Below are 18,105 nucleotides of genomic sequence, written 5' to 3' on the forward strand. Positions count from 1 at the left end.
TGGCAGCATTTTCAACTGAATTATGTACTGACTCTAGAAAGACATGCAGGTTATAAAAATGTAAAGACTGACTGAAGTAATGGTAATAGACCGTAATAAGGTAATTGTTTTATTACTTGTCTAAATTTACATACTTCTAAATGAATAAAACAGTAGTTATTGGTCAAATGGAAAAAACTAGTCTTTTTAAAACAAAGTAAAACACTTCAAGTGTTTGATAATCTATCCACTCAAGTGCCTCAGCAGAATGCCCAATGTGAAGCGTCTTCCATCATGTGGGGGTCCTAAATCCTCACTTGCTCTTCACTGTCTGATTCATCTGGTGAATTGGGGGTTGGGAGTTCATCAAAAACAGCATGTGCTCCTTCTCTGGTGTGCCCAAAGCATGTTGCTAGCACATCTACTGCAAGACTGGCTGTAGCATTCACTTCCTCTTGAGAGGCTCCAAGCAATGGGTTTACTTCAACCAGGTCCACAGCCGAAAGCAATCCTGAGAAGGCAAAACACATTACCCCCGAGGCAGGAACATGCTGGACTTCTGTTCCTGCTATTTGATGGGTAGTTTCACACAGCTGCTGTGGCAGAGCCAACACTATAATTCTATTAGTCACTGAGTGAGTAGTTCAAGGCTCATATCCCCAACCTTGCATTTTAGAACATCCTGGGAAAAAGTAAGCCTATCCTCAAGTGCAATCCATGGAGGCTGCTTCTGGCTAGCAGATGCAAATAGTCAACCTGTCTGAAGAACAGAACTGTGAGGCCCCTAGGGCCTCACATGTTCCTGGAGGCAGTACTAGTCTACATTATGACCAGCAACTGTACCACCTCCACACCTTTCCCAAGCAGCAACTGACTATACAGCAGCAAAAAGTGAGATGACAGTCTATCCATAGAGGTACTGCACCTATCTGGCTCTAGACTCAAGAAAGCAATGCCTTGCCTCTTTATGGCTGTAAGATCTTTTCGAATGTAAAGGTGGAAGTTTAAAAATGAGGAAGATTTAGCCACTTCTGGAGGAAGAGAAGCTGAACATTGGCATTTCAGCTATGCTTCTGGAGTTTAACTATGAGAAGCTGGTTAAGTTCAATGTCTGGCAAAGTAGCATTGGCATCCACTTAATATTGAACCTGTGGCTTAGGTTAAATGCCACTCCAGATCTGTCCAGCACATCTCAATGTGGAGTTAAGATTGTCAACCAAGGAACAGTAACAATCCCTTGTGAGCAGAGGTCCTAAGAAACACACAAGCCGTTTAACTATAAGTGCATTTAAAGTGAGGTGTCCTAGCCCCATTCTGAAAAGCTTATGGTACCTTTTAAAATTTGTTAAATGTGCATAGCCGAGTCTTGTATTAGCAAGACTTGTGTTCTGGGATAGAACAAGTAGTTCAGTCACTTTCATAGAAACAAGAGTGATCAGTGGACTGTCAGAGGCTGAAAACTCAAATGCTGTCTCCTTTAAGTTCTCTCCCCACAACTCTAGTGGAAGCTTGAACCTGGGGTTTTAGGATCACTTGCAAGATGAAGGCCAGATTTTTAAAACTGGGTATTTTTAATGTTACCACACTAATGCAAAAAAGGAACATTGATGTAAAACTGGTCATTCATGCATATGTAAAGTTCTGAAAGTCTGCCCCATCTATTCACTGCTATATAAAATAGGGACCTATACCATTCTGATCTACTGTACCATGACCCTTCAAAATCATTGATCTAAAGTTTACTACTTAGCTCCTGTCAGTCTAGTTATAAAGAAGCAATTTGAAATGCAAAACAGGTCACCTTAAACCTGTCTCAAATAACTTCTTGTAAAGGTAGAATTAGCTCTTGGCTAAGAGGCTTGTGTGATAATTGGGTTTAATCAAACACTGCTGGTTGATTCTTACCTGTATTGTGTATTTCCTCTGTAATGTACATGCCTTCCCGATATGTTAATCCACCTAAAACAGGAGTCCCTGTTGCTGGAGCCAGTGAAGGATCAAAAGCATCAATGTCAAAGCTCAGGTGAATTGGTCTTTGCCTTCTGCAGAATAAAATAAAATAGGTGGCTTAATATTCTGTGATTGTATATGTGGTCAGGACCCCATCTACTTCACAGCACACTAGAATCAAGTTTAGGGCACCACTTATTTTCACTCTTTCCCATTGTTTAAGCCCCCCACAAACTATAGTTCAGAGGTGGGAAAACCAAAGGAAAAAAAATGAAGTGTTTCTTTATGCTGGGCTGGCCACACCTGCCATGTTCAAAAAAACCATCCCAAAGCAGAGTTCCTCTTTCTCCCTGACCCTCGAAGCATGTGCCAGGAAAGGGGGAAGCTTGTCACTTCACCAGTACTTCATCTCTGTTCTACTGCTTAGCTCAGTTGCTGCCCCAGCACAGGTACCAGTTCCAGCTCTGGCACCTCAACCCAGCTGGCTCCCTGAAACAGTGCAGAGAGCATTAGCTCAATCTTGTGGGGAAGGCTAGAAAGCAAAAGGCAGCTGGCTGTAGCAAAAATACTGAATTCCAGGGCATCTTGTAAGCCCTGGGGGATAAAGACGAATGGGACAAATCATCTAGTTTCCAACTGGCTGCAGACTTGCATTAGTGCAGCAGTTAGCTCTGAAAACATTAACTAGGAGGAAATTCCAACCCATAAGGGCTAAAAAAAAAATACATTGAAGAATGAGATTCTGTGCCCATGGAAATTCAGGACCAGAGAGTGTGCTTGATATGAACTTTGAAAGCTCCAGCAAGTGCCTTAACATACTAAAAGGCTAACAGTAACTGAGTACAGGGGCAGACCTGGTGCGTTAAGAGCACTTCATTGCTGCTGTCTAGTGCTTACCTCCCCTAACAGCTCTTTAAAGCAAATGAAGTTGTTGTGAGCTACCTAAGCTCTATGGTTACTATGTCTGAGCCACATTAAATGGTGCAGACTTAACCTTTTCCTCACGCTTTAGTAGCCAGGTACTGGATTCTTCAAGATGTGGGTGAAGGCACCACTTGCGTCCAGCCCACATTTGTAGCAGCTAATAGTTATAGGAGGGCTGTTCCGGACCCAGGGTGAAGTAGTTTCATTTCAATGTCATCGAAGAGCCCAAGGATTAAATCCAACAGACTGGACTTCAATCTTGAAGCATACTTATTGGAAATTTGCACAACTGCTAGATGTGCTGTGGATAAGACTGTCACTCAGCTACATATCACCAGCAGTAACTGAGCACTCCCTTTCCTTTTAAATAACGTACAGAAAGCAGAGAAAGAGGAGGAGTGTGCTGATAAATGGTGGTGTGGAAAGTAATAAGTCAGACCTGCATGGGTTATCAGAGATTCTCTAACACATTAACAGTTTACAATTCAGGAACTCATGTTTTGTCTGACACAAGCAGCGTCTGTTCATCTTCAGTGACAAGGTACCTGCTCATTAGTTGTTCAAATGTCCTTTCCATAACTTTCTGGATTCCAAGGCGATCAATGTCTCTCATTGAGAAATACTGAATGTCATAGTTCTTCAAAATATAGCTGTTAAAAGAAAATGTTAAAACTTTCTTGCTTTTGGCTAAAATGTTTAGTACAGTGATTCTCAAACTTTTGTACTGGTGACCCCTTTCACATAGGTGGGTTGCACCAGAGGCTTGCTTTTAAATTAAAAACACTTTTTAATATATTTAACACCATTATAAATGCTGGATGTGGGGTGGGGCTGACAGCTCATGACCCCCCTGTAATAATCTCCCAACCCCCAGTTTGAGGACCCCTGGTTTAGTACTTTAAACCTCAAACCCTCACCACCAGCCCACGCCATTTAAATATATAGCACTAGCAAAAGCGACTTCAAACTTCACCAGTAAGAAAAATCCCTCCCCTCCACAGCGGTCTTGCACTTACTGTTCAGCAGGATCCACATCCCTCAGACCAATGTAGACAATATCCGATGTTGAGAGGCAGGGCTTTAGCCAGGAAAAGCCAGGAAGCAGTGGCATCTGCAAGCAGAGAGGGGTGTATATAGCTATAAAGTGACTTCTAGTGCCATCTGTTTAACAAGCTTCCAGTTCACAATGGAAATAATTTTAGGGACTTGTTAAAAGTTTTGACTTTCACTTCCTCATGCTACCCTCTCTCCTCCCAGAGTGAAATCCTCAAGGGGACAGAAAAGCAAGGTCTAATAGACTGGGAACAGGACTACATGAAGATTTCTTAACAATCTCAGCCTTGCCCCTTTCATACTATTTGTTCTAAGACAAACAGCAGCATTTAAGGAACATAAAAAAAAAAATGAAGTACCTCGTATTGTCTTATGCTGCTGGCTGCCTAGCAGTGTAGGGAAATAGGGGGCTATTTCTATTCCTGCTTGAACAATAACTTGCTCCATCATTGATCATGTCACTTAACCTTTCTCCCTCAGTTATACCCATTTCACAGACGGGTACTAGTACTTGACAAAAGGTATCTTTAAGGCACTTAGATCTATGCACAAGAGGCACTACAAGATCATAACTATGTACATGAGACTGTACCATTAAAGGTAGAATCAGCTCAACGGGGGGGGGGACCCCAGAAGTTGTATGCTATGAAATGCCTTTGGTAAAAGGGAATACCTCACATTAATGGGAGTTGAGCTAGAAAGCAGACTTCCTAGGGAGTAAGACTGTGGCAGCAAATGTCAATAGAGGAGGAGAGGGTCAACTTAAATGATAAAGCAATTGTGTCAATAATGATACACCCTCATCCAGTTCTGGTCAAACCCTTCCATTGCCTGAGAATAGCAGATTGGCGAGGCCTTTGTACTACAGGGGGCTGAAAATGTCTGCTCTTTTGTACCTTTCATACAAGGATGCAAATAAGTTGCAAGGGGGGGGGAGGGAATCAACATTATCCCCATTTTACTGATTGGGAAACTATAGCTCTCACCATAGTACCTGAGAACCTCAACTATTAGTGAATTTATCCTCCTGTGGGGCACGGAAGTATTAGTTCTATTTCACAGATGAGAACTAAGCCATACAGAGAAAGTAACTTAAGGGCATTCCAGGATTCTGAGACATTAACTCAGCTCTCTCCAGTCCCAGCCCACTGTCTCTCCACGAGGTTTTCCCACCCCCAATCACAGTTAGTGATTAGTGCAGAGTCTCTCAGCAGTGCAATGAAAGCAGGGCCCGCACATAACATTTTGTCACCTGAGGCAGGGAACTCAAATGACGTCCCCATGTCCCCTCGCTTGGGCCAAAACTTTGAAAGGTCTCAATTCTGCCATCTTCCTGTTCTACTCCTCTCATGCTACTTCTCCTTTATTGGGGTACCTAACAACTTAAGTATCAGGGTAGCCATGTTAGTCTGTATCCACAAAAACAACAAGGAGTCCAGTGGCACCTTAAAGACTAAACAGATTTATTTGGGCATAAGCTTTCATGGGTAAAGAACCACTTCCTCAGATGAAGGTGGTTTTTTACACCCATGAAAGCTTATGTCCAAATAAATCTGTTTAGTCTTTAAGGTGCCACTGGACTCCTCCTGGTTTTTCTAACAACTTAAAATGCCTTGTTCAAAAAATTTAAGTAACTTTCAAATGCCTGAACAGCAAATGTAACTTTTCTTGTCTGCATAGTAAACACTGGCATTTTTATCTGTTTGCATAATCGAAGTGGTGCTTTCTGTGCCTTCTCGGTTACAAAGATCTGAACTGCTTCCTGAAGGTCCACTGTCTGGGCCAGTTCATGCTCTACTGAGATGGTTGCAAGGCTGACCAACCTCTCCTGTGTCATTGTGGAGCGTAGATGTGTTTTTATTAACTTCAGCTTGGAGAAGCTGGGTTCTCTACTGGCAACTGTTACAGGAAGTGTCAGAAGTATGTGCAGAGCAACAAAAGCATTTGGAAAGAGGGCCGTCATCTTATTTGTGCACCTATATTCCAGAACAGCCTTTGGAGTTGATCCTGCTGAAATGTATCTTGAAAGGGCTTTCAGTTCATCACGTAAATCACTCGCATCAATATCACGCATGTCATCATGTGTCAAAACGGTCTCTAGTGTCCTGCACTGCTGATGTAGGCCTTCTTCAGGTATAGTGAGGAGTTTTGGAATATCATACAACATCCCACATATACTGCTGTGTTCCTTGAGCTGCATGAAACGTTCAGCTGACTGTATTGCACAATCTAGCACCTGGTTAAAGAACTCAACTTTGAATTGTTGTTTGGGGTCTCTTATGGGATTATCCCATGCCTTGTAATCAAAAAAAGTCTTCTCTGACTCTTATTTTCCCACCCATTCAAGAATACAGCTTCAGTGTGAAGTTCCTCTGCCAACTTCTGTGCACTCTTCAGAAAGTTTTGAAATCCCCCATCTGACTGGCAAGACAGTAGGTATGACTTTGCTTTGTCCAGTTCTTCCATTGCTCCAGATAGATCAAGGTCAACACCTTCGAGTCTCTTGCTTACAACATTTATTTCAAAACAGTATGTCATGCCACAACACTAAGCCACACAGAAGTTTGAAGTTATATATGTTTCTGGTGATTCCATTTCCCTCTGCCACTGTTCTCCCACAAACAGTTCCTGTCATAGCATTATCCTCCATAATGGCAACTATGGCATCATCTATCTTCCCAATTTGGTGTTTCGAGTGGAGGCGATAAAGCCTATGACTTTCCCATCGTGTGGCACTCAGTGGTTTCAGTGTCAGAGAGGATGTTCCCAGATGTTGCTTCAAAATTTGCCATCAATGAGTTGATGCAGAGAGAAATACATAGATGTTTTGAATTACATTAAAAAATTCAGCAGCCTCACTCGAAGCTGATGCTGCATCACTGACCACCAAGTTCAATGACTAAGAACTGCATGGGACAAAAAATGCTTGAGGGTTTAACTCTCGGATCCATGTCTGCACTCCTCTGTTCTTTCCTCTCATGTTGGCAGCATTATCATAGCCCTGACCTCTCATGTCAGCTATCGCAATTGCCATATCTTCCAGCTTTTTAAGAAGCACATTTGTCATACCAGCTCCTGTAGTATCATCAAATGTCAACAGATTCTAGAAAATGCTCTCTGACAGTCACCATTGCAGGAACATTTGCACTAGGTTCTGTTGTTACAAAATGCACCATTCAAGTCATTTGTTCCATATGGCTGATGTCAGGTGTGCAGTCCAGACTAACAGAGGAATATCTTGCTGACTTCAGATCTGCCACAATCTTCTGTTTGACTCTTGTTGCCAGAAACTGTATGATCTCATTTTGAATGGTTTTTCCAAGGTAGTGGTGCGTGTACATTTCTTGGGTGGTGACTCTTCTGGTGCTCCTGGAGAACATCATCAAACTCAGCCATCAGCTGCATAATTTTAAGGAAGTTTCCATTGTTTGGCACATACTGCTGATTTGAAGTGCCACGCAGTGCTAGGTTTTGGGTAGCAAGCATTCTCACAATGGCAATGAGCCTTTTCAGATCGTTTTGCCAGCAAAGAGACTGACGCAATCTTCTCTTGATGCTGATAGTCTATGGTGCTCTTTAACCTTGGTCTCATCTCAAGCTCTTTCCACCTATGGAATGCTCTCTGGTGATTTGCTGCCTTCTCATGGCATGCCAGATTTCTAGCCAGATTTTTCCAGTCCTTTGTTCCTGTAGAGCCCAATGTGGCTGGAACATTAGACTGGAAGACTGTTTTTGCAATAAAAACAGTATGCAGCATTCTGGGGTTTTGAGTACATAAAAGCCATGGTCTCTCCACTTTGTCACCACTGGGGATTTCACGCCAGTAATGTGTTGGATGGAAACTTCTATTTTCATGGTCTTCGGGGAACATTTGGGGAACTTGAAGTTTTTCACTTGCTGTGGCCCATGCAGTACAAGGAAGTCCCTCAGGCTACAGCTCAAGTGGGTCCACAGTCCTGGATCATCTAGACTTAAGGAACTGAAGTCAGCAGCAGCTGTTTCTTGCGCCTCCACCACACTCTTCTCCAGGAATGTGCATGGTTACATCCATTTGAGATGGAGATATGGATGCTGCAGTAGCTACCAGGTCACCTGCACTCTAACTAGAAGATCAGGCACCTCCTCACCCCTCACATCCTCACTGGGGCCAGAAGGCTCACTGTGAACATGTGTGTCTATGTATCTTAGGAGAGCTCCTTCCTGCTTAGATAGAAAAGCTTCCTTTGCTTTCTCTTTTTCTGAATGCTGCCCCAGAGGAGTGTTTTTCCTTCTTTCACTCATGACTGCTGTTCTGTGCCAGCTATAGTGGCTCTCAACACTCAACTGAAGGGGACAAATAAGCAGGCTGGTAGCAGGGCCTGACTGAGGGAAGATATCAACGTCTTAAGGGCCTGAATGGCTCCTACTACTTCATCAGCTGACTGCCTGTTCTCCTCAAGTGGGTTCAGGGAAGCAGCAGGAAACAGGAAGCTCCATGAGAAGCTGGTGTTAATCAATCCAGGCTCCTGGGGGTGTTAGAGAGGTACATAGAGAGGAGAAGGAGCCTCTTCTCCTTGCAGCTCCAGCTGCTTTCTGTTATTCCCTCTCACCTTTTCTCCTGCCTGCCTGTTATGACTCTTGTGCCCTCCTTCCTCCAGCACAGCACTCCACCATTTCCGTGCATCTAGAGCAGAGAGAATCCATATGCACCAGCAGCAGACACAATTTTCTACAATCTGGGCTCTAGTGTCACCCCCCCTCCCCCACAGTCTGGCACCTGAGGCGGCCCCCTCAGTTCGCCTCATGGTAAGGCCAGCCCTGAATGAGAGATGGAATTTAATCCCAGCTCCGACTCAAAATATGGGACCAATTCCTCGACAGCGCTGTCACCTGAACGGACAGATGGACAATAAGGGGAACACTGAATCTGTAGTGCCTGCAGTGGAGCTTATGTGGATGGGCTGCAGAAGTAACAACAGCAAAAGTTTTTCTCTGTCAAGAACTGGCAAAGGCAGATGTGAAAACCATGGCAAACCTCTTTATATAAATAGCATGTACCTCTATCTAGGTGATTAACATGCTGTCTGCTTTATGGGGGCAGAGTTAACTGAATCCTGAGTGGTTTTACACATTTCCAGGAAAGCAGACAATGGCTAACGCAGCTGCTGATCTTTAATGGATAACACAGTGAATCCACTGCTAGAAGTCTACCTCTGACCCACCCGCAGTGAGCTGCATAATCCAGAGGCCCAGGACAGACAAAGCGACTTGAAAAGGGATAAAAAGATGGACCTGTGAACTCAGAGGGTGGGCCACTCACTGAAGTTCAGAGTAAGACAGGCTGCAGGGGGTACAGACTACCTTGTCCAACTCCAGTGATGGGGGTGCCTGAACTTGCAAGGAAAGGCTAAGGTTTAGGGAAGACAATATACATAGAGGTCTGTTTTAATCCTTTTCCTCTCATGGTCCTATGACTACATACTTTGAAGAGGCTGTTCATTGTCCATGCATTTTTTTTATTCCGATCACAGCAAGTCTAGAGCAGGGGTTAAACCCAACTTGGACCTGCTGGTAAACAGGAGTGCAGCGGATCTGGAGACCCAGTCTAAGAGCAGGGTGAACTGCAGATTCTACCCTGAGCAATGTACAGGCACAAGCCTGTCACTGGGAGAGGGTGTCCATAGAGAGGCAGCCTGTGAGGAGCCAAAACGTACAGCTCACGCTGAGCCATGATCGTTGACATCACTAAGTCAGTGACGTAACAGACTAAGCCCAGGATTGGACACTAGGAATCCTCTGCAACTATGATGCTGTGACCTTGGGCAAGACAGAATGTGTAAGACATTACTACCTACTTTAAAGGGCAAGCAGGGACTAGTCAGTGTTTGTACAGCACTTTGAAAAGGTTGTATACTAATATAGCTAGAAGAGTAGAACCAGAGTATTCTTCAGGCTTATGAGTGATCGGTCTGAGTGAAGGGGGACCCAGCAAGAGCTACACGAGTTAGGGTTAAGCTCTCCTCTCCCAGCTATCAGTGCAGTTTATCTATTACACAAGTACAAATAAAAAATTTTGTTCATGCATAATCCCTTCTCTGGTAATTCAGATGTACAGTCACGCCCGCTACACGAAAAGCCAAACCACTGAACTTTCACTTACAAGCTGTTACCGATTAACAATAAATTATATAAAAACAACGAGGAGTCCTTGTGGCACCTTAGAGATGAACGTATTTATTTGGGCATAAGTTTTCGTGGACTAGAACCCGCTTCATCAGACGCATGGAGTGGAACATACAGTAGGGAAGTATAAATACACAGCATATGAAAAGATGGGAGTTGTCTTACCAAGCGGGGGGTCAGTGCTAACGAGCCAATTCAATTAAGGTGGAAGTGGGCTCGTTAGCACTGACCCCCCGCTTGGTAAGACAACTCCCATCTTTTCATATGCTGTGTATTTATACCTCCCTACTGTATGTTCCACTCCATGCGTCTGATGAAGCGGGTTCTAGTCCACGAAAACTTATGCCCAAATAAATACGTTCGTCTCTAAGGTGCCACAAGGACTCCTTGTTGTTTTTGCTGATACAGACTAACACGGCTACCACTCTGAAACCTGTCACAATGATTATATACAGTGTGAAAAGAGGTTATTTTCTTGCACCAGTGGTAAATTCTCCCCCTAAATGGTGGTGTGGTTCAAGGGACCAGAATAAAGGTCTAAAAATAAATCTCCCACCCATCAGCCAGGCCATGATAGCCATCAAAATGTGATATGTCTGCGGTGTCACACCATAATGCTATGAAAAGGTTCTGTCAGCTGCCCTGGTTCTGCACTGATGCATCCAATGAAGTGAGCTGTAGCTCACGAAAGCTTATGCTCAAATAAATTGGTTAGTCTCTAAGGTGCCACAAGTCCTCCTTTTCTTTTTGCGAATACAGACTAACACGGCTGCTACTCTGAAACCTGGTTCTGCACTGTTACAGGTGGAGGTAGGGGGCCTAAAGTGGGGAGGTTTCTATGCAGTCTTGGGCGCTCTGATACCTGCCTGAGCTTTCTGTGGGACATTGGGGGTGAACCCCACTCAGACCCCCTCCCTCCCACCACAATTCATGCAGCCACCTCTCCTAAATTTAGGTGGATTTTGCCTTAGCAGGGCTCCTCCTTGCTGCTGCCGCCATCGTCCTGGACTGCCTTGGCCTCAGAAAGCACTCAGCTGCTGTTGTTCCTCCGGCAGTTCTAGGAACCTTGCTCTTCTCTCTCCCCTCCTCTTTAAGGGAGAGAGCCAGCTGAGCAGACCCCAAACCAACTGTTGGGTCACAGGAGTCAGTGGAGTCTATTCCTTTTCCCACTGGGGAGGGGGAAGGGGAAACAAGGAAACAAATCTGAGGGACCCAGGATCTTGGAGCCTGCTCCTTTCCCCTGTTGTGGAAGACCTATTGGGCTTTGTCCCCTCCTCCATCCAGAAGCAACTGCTGACTCTTGGCCAGGTGAGCTCCTTCTCTCACAGGCTTCTCTGTTCCTTGAGAGATAGACAGACGGGGACCCAGAGCTGTCACAGGAAGGTCTCCTTCCCCCGCTGACCCATTTTCTACTGGGTGTAACTGGAGGTAAATGCTGACTAGTTATTTCCAGGCTGGACTTTTCAAGGAGTGGCTAGCTCATTACATCAAGTGGTCTTACATTAACTGGGGCCTTCCCTCTGAGGAGTTTGAGTGTTTTACTAACCTCATGCAGGGATTACTGCAGCCCTCTCTGGCATAGAAAGCAGCAGCTAGTTAACAGTTCACATAAAGAAGATTATTCAAATGCATCCCAAGGAGAAACAGGATGGAATTACCAAGATCAGATCTGTGTAATGCACAACAGACCCCAGGGATCTCATATTTTGATGGCTCTCACATGCTGGCCTGGCTGATGGGTGGGAGACTTGGTGTTTAATGTGGAGACACTTTATTTTGGTCCCTTGGACTATACTACAGATGCTCCTTGGAGGTTTCCAATGCACAAGTAGAACTAGTTTAGCTTGCAGGATCTGCTGGGAGTTCAGTTCAGGATGGTTTGGCTGCATAATTTCCTTTCCATTGTGTGTAATACGGCACTGAACACTTGTTTCAGACAGTTACATCCTTCCTTTAAGGACAGCCTGATGCATAACCTGCAGGTACCCAGTACGTGCTGAATACACATACTGACAAAGTAGGATACTGTGAAGAGAGCCAGATTTACTGCATTTCCAGCTGCCGTTCTCAGCCTGCAGGCGGTGACCCTCTCCTATTCCCTAACCTGGAGCCAAGGCTGAAGTAGACATGCTCACTTCTAACTAGGTCCCGGATGCAGATGCCACAGACACTGTACTGGTTACCATGGCAGCCCCTACAGTATGCTATAAGAACTTGTACGAGGGCTTCCAGGCTGCAGCCGAGGCAGTGTGGTTATTAAATGCCCTAGGTGTACCAATATCGAGCCTCTTTTCGGGCTGCTGCAGAAGCAGGCCGCTCTTCTTGTGCCTTTAAAGATAATGGTCATTGTCAGCAGGGCACTTTGCCAAGCAGGCTACAAGCAGCCCTGAGCTGTAACATTTACTAGAACGTCTAGAGCTACAGCAATGTATCAGGACAGCCCATGCAGGCCCTGCCCCCGACAGGCCCTGAGGTGGTCAAAATATGGAACAGTTCCAAATAGAGATGTACAAGGGGAGGGTAAAAGGCATGTGAGCGATGCAGGGATGAGCTCGGCACAGCTCCTATGGGCTCAGATTGGGGAGGCTCCCTTTCTGGCTCACCCAGCAGGACTGCTGCCTGTGCACTCCAACACTCTCCGTGTATTGGCTACAAGAATATGCAGGCTCCACAGTGTCCAGTTGCTGGATTGGAGCCTTTACTGACGCATTAGGTCTGTTTTAGCACAGGAGACTGAGTGGCAATGGGATATGAAGCCTCTCACCTTCAACTTCAAATCCTGATCAAGCAACTTGTGACATGGGCTCATGCTCTCCGTCCAGTTCCTAGCAGATGTGCCTATCACAAAATCCACTAGCACCCCAGCAGTAAGTGCCCCCTAGGTGACAGTATCTACAAAGAGGCCAAGAGCTGAATAAGGAATGTCTCTCTCAGCACTAGCAGTTAATAGATTATAAACATAGGATGCCTGTAACTTTATCTTATCTAGGGGATAAACGGGAGATCAACCTCAGGGGCAGATAAGCCAGCACCTTTCACCAGAATTGAAATTAAACAAACAGTGTGCTGTACAGTAACCTCTCCCTCCCTCCAAACAAAACCTAAAGCCACTTACTTTATTCTGGAGCTCTCGTAACAGAAATGAGACTGGCTGTCCATGGAGGTTTCCAGATTGAGTTGTGAGAGGGGTGTTGATATCGGCATGTGCATCCACCCAGATCACACAGAGGTGAGGGCACTGCCGTGTGTGGCCACTGATGGAACCAAGCGCCAAGCTGAAAAGTACATTAAACACACGTCCTACTGAACAATTCCAGGGACTATGATAAATGAGGTTGCCACATTTCAAAATGTTCAATATTTGCATTGCAGCATCTCATCCCAGTGAGACCTGCCGTCACCACATAAACATCAGTGTGACATGTATCACTATGCATCATGATTCTGCATAAAACTCTGAAGAAGTACACGAGTACTGCGATATGGGGGTAGGGCTTTGCTTTTTCTTCCTTCAGGCTCTCTTACCAAGAGCCCTCCCACCTCTCTAGCCTTCACCTGTCCCAGGTCCAGGTGAGCATCAACAGAACCCACCTCACCCCTACCTAGCAGGCTCATCTTGCACAGTCACCAACCGAACTCTGTTGGCTCTAGTCATTTTGCCTCATTTCGACACAGCCCACCTCCTCCCTGCTGTTCCCAGTCTGGGGGCAGAGACAGAAGAGGGATGTGACATTTGGAGAATGGGAAAGAAGAGGATATGGAGGTAGACTTAGGACTCTCTCTCTCTCACCACAGCACTCCCTAGCCCCTCCCCCCAAATCCTTTAGGAACTATGGGTCCCCAAACAGTTACACACCTGTCCTAAGGGTTAGTGTCCTGCAAGCTCCCTAAAAATATGTCCACAAAAGTCAACATGGGTGAAGCTGACCATATGAATTCCCTCAAAAAAGGGCAGCTTCATTTGTTTTTATTACTTGCAGCTTCCAAAAGAATTTGGAAACAAGTCACTGCTGTCTGTTACTTTCTAAGATCACTTTTTTATTGCTTCTTTTATTCTGCTGGTTCTTGGAGTCACAGAATTAAAGACAAAACAAATATTATGTCCCCACATGGTACTGCCAGGAAAGTAGGAAGGGGCTTTCAACACTGCAGGGCCTGGGAGTAGCAGATACTCACAGCAACATCATCAGGCAAGCAACTTTGACACTCTCCCAATTTATGCCTTGCAGAGCTTCTATGGCCCCAGACCCCTCGTCCTTTCATCTCAGTTTTGATTTACACCAAAGGAGATACTCCACCTCAAAACAGTTAACTGTCAATCTGTGACATTCAACAGCAGCCACCACTCTCATCCAGCTTGACTCACCTATGGTCACCTCCCATGGTTACACAGCTGTGTCCAGCAGCCACTGCTCCGCTCACAGAGTCAGCCAGCACCTGGCTGGCTAATCCCACAGAGCGTGGGTATTTGACCAGGTTGTTATACAGCTCATCATTGGGCACTTGAGTGAAACTCAGATCTCCAAAATCATACACTCGGCAACCTGGTAACACACAGAGCAGCAAAAAGGTGGGTTAAGTCTGGATTCAAATTCCCCAAAAGGCATTCTAAAAACCTAGTCATTGTGAGAGTGTAATGCTGAAAGAAACAGGTGCTCCCCACCCTATGCCCTGCAGCTCACCAGTAACTATTAGGATATTGCCCTACCAGACACCGCCCGACCTTACTGCATCAACAGCACTGATTCAGCCATTAGAAAGAGCTCTGAAATTTCCAGCCAGCTCTGGCTGGAGTTAAGTGTGTTACAAAGAGAAACTGCCTCAGGGCTCCCATCCCACTGGGCACAGCAAAACACAGCAACAGAGCTATGAGATTCTGAGATACATATTCAGCAGATGGCGAGGGTTGCAAAGTAAACAAGAAATTAGAGACGGCTTCCTGAAAGACTCCCCTGGTGTGTGCACACCTACCCACTGACGATTAAAAGTATTACCATTTTAGGGTCTATTTACATGGACAGTGAAAGGGGTGGGGTGGGAAAACAAGACATTATATATATATATATAAAGGCAACACAGCCAGTCACTAAGTATCAAGTGTCTTGGGCTGATGGAGCTCTGAATTATTGAAATTTTCCACGTTCTTTTGATCTGTCACAGGCTCAGAACTTTGATGATGTTCTTTACAAACGTATCCAGATCTGTCGGAATTCCCCCAGCGTATCAAGACAAGGACCTAGCTGAAGATAGGCAGCTATGTTTAAGTAACTTACAGTGGCACAGGGACAGCAGATATAGAAGGGCAGTTTCCTGCCTGTTATACAGTGCAAAGGAGTAGAGGGCTACTGAAAAATGAGTACAGGGTGAAGAGTAAAAAGCCCCAGAGACATAAGAACCACCTTTTTGGCTCTCTCTTACAGGACGTTAATTTGTGTCCAGGCAGAATGACTTTGTGCCTTTATGCCATGTTCTGAGATTGCTCAGGACACCACCACATATCATGATGCTACAAGACCAGAGAAAAACCATTTGGGAGTCCTATTAATCCTGCACATTGGACAGACATATGGAACTCAAGTGCTGGAATTTTTTCCCTCAGCAGTATCCGTAGCAGACTGGCTCTGGCACCCCCTGGAGGGGCACACATACGCTGCGGTATATGAGGCACTGCCGGCTCCCCCCACCCTCAGTTCCCTCTTGCTGGAAACTCTGACAGTGGGGAAAGAGGGCGGGTTATGGAACGTACATGAGCAACTCATCTCAAAGAACACCAGTTACAGAAAAGGTAACTGTCTTTTCGTCAAGTGCTTGCTCATGTCCATTCCAAGTGCCAACAGAGGTGGGTAGGAGTTCATGGACATTTAGATTGCAACACAGCTCTGCCAAACCCAATGTCATCTCTAGCTTGCTTAGTGATGGCATAGTGCGCCGTGAATGTGTGAACTGAAGACCACATCGTGGCTCTGCACATGTCCGGGAGGGGAATGTGCGCCAGGAAGGCCGCCGAGGACACCTGAGCTCTGGTTGAGTGGGCCCTCACGATTGGCGGTAGTGGGACCGGTGCCAGCTCGTAGCAGTGCTGAATGCATGAGATGATAGTTGAAAATCCTCTGCGATGACACCAGAAGGCCCTTCATCCTCTCTGTCATGATGAAGAGGTGGATCAACCTGTGGAAGGGCTTGGTATGCTCCAGGTAAAACACCAGGGCACGTCTGACGTCCAGAGCATGCAGCCTCCTTTCCTCCCCAGTGACTTGGGACAAAAACACCGGGAGGAAGATGTCCTGGTTAACAGGGAAGGAAGACACCATCTTTGGCAGAAAGGCCGGATGGGGTCGCAGTTGAACTTTGTCCTTGAACACCACCGTATACGGCAGCTCCGATTATCAGGGCTTTAAGCTCTGACACTCATCTCGTGGATGTTATTGCCACGAGGAATGTGACCTTCCATGACAGGTGGGAGTCGGAGCAGGAGCCCATAGTCTCAAAGGGCAGGCCCGTGAGCCTAGAAAGAACCAAGTTAAGGTCCCACTGTGGGATAGGAGCCTGGGACGGCGGGAAGAGTCTCAAGGCCTCTCAGGAATTGGACTGACATGTTGTGGGAAAAACACTCTGACCTTGGATTGGCAGGTGAAAAGCGGAGATAGCTGCAAGGTGCACTCTGATGGAAGAAAGGGCCAGCCCCTGGTTCTTAACATGGAGCAGGTAATCTAAGATAGATTGTAAAGAGGAGCATGTTGGAGAGATGCTATGCTCAGACACCCAGTGGGAGAACCTTGTCCATTTGGTCAGGTAGGTTACTCTAGTGGAAGGCTTTCTGCTTTCCAAGAGGATTTGCTGTATCTCGTTAGAGCAGGCCTGCTCCTCCAAATTCCACCAAGCAGAATCCACGTCATGAGGTGGAGGGAGACGAGGGTTGGGGTATAGGAGATCCCTGTGATCCTGCAAGAGCAAATCCAGTCGGTCGGAAAGGGGCCAGGGAGCGGCCACAACTAGGTCCATCAGCGTGCCGAACCAATGTTGGCGTAGCCATGCCGGGGCAACCATGATGACTTTGCCTTGTCTCTCTTGACCTTAGACAGAGCTCTGCTGCTGAGCAGGATCGGCAGGAACGTGTACATCAGAGCCCCCGACCATGACAGGAGAAAGGCATCGGAGAGGAAGTCTTCGCCTAGGCCTTGTAGGGAACAGAAACAATGATATTTCCTGTTCTGTCTGGTAGCAAACAGGTCCACTTGGGGCGTTCCTGACTTCTGGAAGAGGGTCTGGGTACCTCCGGATGGAGTTAGCACTCATGGCAAGAGAAAAAAAAAAAAAAAATGATCGCCTCAGCCGATCAGCCAGCATGTTCCCAACATCGGGGAGGGGACAGGCCTCCAGTTGGATTGCATGGTCGATGCGGAAATCCCACAGCTGGAGTACCTCTTGGCAGAGGGCCAATGCACATTCTCCCCCTTGCCTGTTGATGTAAGACATCGAGGCCATATTGTCTGTCAGCACTCACCACCTTGCCTGCCAGGTGCGATAGAAAGACTCTGCAGGCCAAGCGTACTGCTCTGAGCTCCTTGATGTTTATGTGTAAAATCATCTCCTCCAGGGACCACATGCCCTGGGTCTGGAGGCCACTGAGATGTGCTCCCCAACCGAGGTGTCTGATATAAACTTGATCGAGTGATGAGGGCTGTTGAATGGAACTCCTTCTAGGACCACCCTGGGGTTGGTCCGTCATTGTAGCGAGGTAAGTATCGTCGGTGGGATGGTAATCTTTTCCAGGTGATCTCTGGACTGGAAATAGATATTCACCAACCACTGCTGTAAGGGCCATATCCTGAGCCTGGCATGGCATGGCAGACGACATACATATGTCCCAGCAGATACAGACAAATCCTGGCTGTGATCGGGGGAATGCGGAGACTCCCGCGATGAGGTCCAGCATCATCTGGAATCTCTCCTGCACGAGAAACACTCTGGAGCAGGTGGAGTCAAGCTCCGCTCCGATAAACTCTATCCTCTGCACCGGAACGAACGTCGACTTTT

The 18,105-nt window shown here is 46.2% G+C and overlaps 1 protein-coding gene across 1 annotated transcript in view; it reads right to left on the minus strand.

The window, feature by feature from the left end:
- Nucleotides 1-116: 116 nt before the first annotated feature.
- ARG2 (arginase 2) overlaps nt 117-18,105 on the minus strand; it is a 35,872-nt gene continuing 17,883 nt past the window's right edge. The window contains exons 3-8 of the mRNA XM_077818707.1: nt 14,435-14,612; nt 13,184-13,343; nt 3,870-3,964; nt 3,399-3,503; nt 1,885-2,021; nt 117-490 (exon numbers count right to left, since the gene is read on the minus strand). Coding sequence (XP_077674833.1) covers nt 285-490; nt 1,885-2,021; nt 3,399-3,503; nt 3,870-3,964; nt 13,184-13,343; nt 14,435-14,612 — 881 coding nt within the window. The 3' untranslated portion in view covers nt 117-284. The remainder of the gene's footprint in view (nt 491-1,884; nt 2,022-3,398; nt 3,504-3,869; nt 3,965-13,183; nt 13,344-14,434; nt 14,613-18,105) is intronic.

This window comes from Eretmochelys imbricata, chromosome 6 (assembly GCF_965152235.1).
Source record: "Eretmochelys imbricata isolate rEreImb1 chromosome 6, rEreImb1.hap1, whole genome shotgun sequence".
NCBI lineage: Eukaryota > Metazoa > Chordata > Testudines > Cheloniidae > Eretmochelys > Eretmochelys imbricata.